The sequence below is a fragment of the Echinops telfairi genome, unplaced genomic scaffold (genome assembly GCF_000313985.2).
Source record: "Echinops telfairi isolate 266 unplaced genomic scaffold, ASM31398v2 ScPeMD7_7458;HRSCAF=8496, whole genome shotgun sequence".
Taxonomy (NCBI): domain Eukaryota; kingdom Metazoa; phylum Chordata; class Mammalia; order Afrosoricida; family Tenrecidae; genus Echinops; species Echinops telfairi.
The window spans coordinates 1,358,184-1,359,764 of NW_022111358.1; the positions used below are offsets into that span (position 1 = coordinate 1,358,184).

The 1,581-nt window shown below is 73.8% G+C and overlaps 1 protein-coding gene across 1 annotated transcript in view; it reads right to left on the reverse strand.

Moving 5' to 3' along the window:
• Window positions 1-22: 22 nt before the first annotated feature.
• HIC1 (HIC ZBTB transcriptional repressor 1) overlaps window positions 23-1,581 on the reverse strand; it is a 2,736-nt gene continuing 1,177 nt past the window's right edge. The window contains 1 exon segment of the mRNA XM_004707297.2: window positions 23-1,576. Within this exon segment, the coding sequence (XP_004707354.1) occupies window positions 23-1,576 (1,554 nt within the window).

The window sequence follows — 1,581 nt, forward strand, 5'->3', positions numbered from 1 at the left end:
GAGGCGGGTGGCGCAGGCCACTCTAGGTGGGAGAGAAACGGTCGATGGTCCGGCCGTCGGGCCCGGCGGCCAGGTGCGCGCCCTGGCTGAGCACCTCGGCCGCCTTGTCGGGACTGAGGCCCAGCTCCGCGGTGAACTTGGCCAGCGGGTAGAGGCTCTCGAGCGCCACCTTGGGGTCGTGCAGGAAGTGCGTGGTCTGCGCCAGCAGCTCGGCCGCCGCCGCCTTGTCCTGCTGCTTGAGGCTCAGTTGTTCGGCCGTGAGGCGGGCCATGGCAAAGACGCCCTCCGGGAAGTCGAGCTTGCCCTTGCCGTCGGGGCCTGGCACGCCGGGCAGCGCCCCGAGGCCCGCCAGCGCCCCGGCCGCGCCCGCCGCGCCGCCCACGGCGTGCATCTTCATGTGGCTGATGAGGTTGCGTTGCTGCGCGAACTTGCCGCCGCACACCTGGCACTCGTAGGGCTTCTCTCCCGAGTGGATGCGCATGTGCTCCGTGAGGCGGTACTGGCGCGTGAAGCGCATGCCGCACGCGTCGCACGCAAAGGGCTTGAGGCCCAGGTGGCTGCGCATGTGGCGCGTCATGGTCCCGCGCTGCGTGAACTTCTTCCCGCAGATAGAGCAAGGATAGGGCCGGGTCAGCCAGTGTGTCTTCTCGTGCTGCCGCAACGTGGCGGGGTCCTTGTAGCTCTTGTCGCAGGACGCGCAGCGGTACGGCCGCAGCAGCTCGCCCAGGCCGCCCGGCGTTCCACCCACCTTGTCCCCGCCGCCACCGAAAGGGGGCCCTAGGCCAGCGGCCCCGGCCGCCACCTCTGCCGCCTCGGCCCGGCCATACAGCGCCTCCTCCTCCACGTGCGCCTCCACGTGCGCATTGAGCTGCTCCGAGCTGGGGAAGCCCTTGCCGCACGGGATGCACACGTACAGGTTGTCCCCGAAGCTCTCCGGCTCGCCGTACGCCAGGTGCGGGCACGGGTAGCCCTCCAGGTGGCCGCCGGTCGGGCTAGGGTCCTCGCTGCTGCCGGTCTCCTCGCTGCTGCTCTTGTAGTCGTCGCCGTCGCCGGCTCCGCCCGGCCCGTCCAGGCTCCCAGGATAGCGCGGTGGCGGTGCCAGGCCGAGCTGGGGGCCCCCGGGCGAGAGGGCAGCGTCCCCGCCGCGCTCCTCGCAGCGCTCGCTGGGGGAGCCGCGTTCCCTGACCAGCTCGTCGCCGTAGCTGCCCAGGCCTGGCTCGTGCTTCATCCAGCGATAGAGAAGGCTGGGCCCGTCGGGGCGCCCCGGAGGGAGCTCGGGGCCCGGGCTGCCGCCGCGGAACGGGTCCGGGGCCGCGGCGGCCTCCTCCAGCTTCTGGAAGGGCAGCGGCGGCAGCGGCGGCAGCACGAGGGGCGGCTCCTTGTAGGCGGCGGGGCCGGCGCCGGGAGGGCTGTCCGGGCGCGGGGGCAGCTCGCGCTCGCCCAGGGGCCGCTCGGGCACCGCGGAGCCCGGCGGGCTCTTCTTGGACAGGTCCAGGCCGCAGAGCGGGGAGCAGCGGCGCTCCGGGACGCAGAGCGCGGCGGCCGGGCCCGGCCCCGAGGCGTACAGCTCCGCGCAGTGCG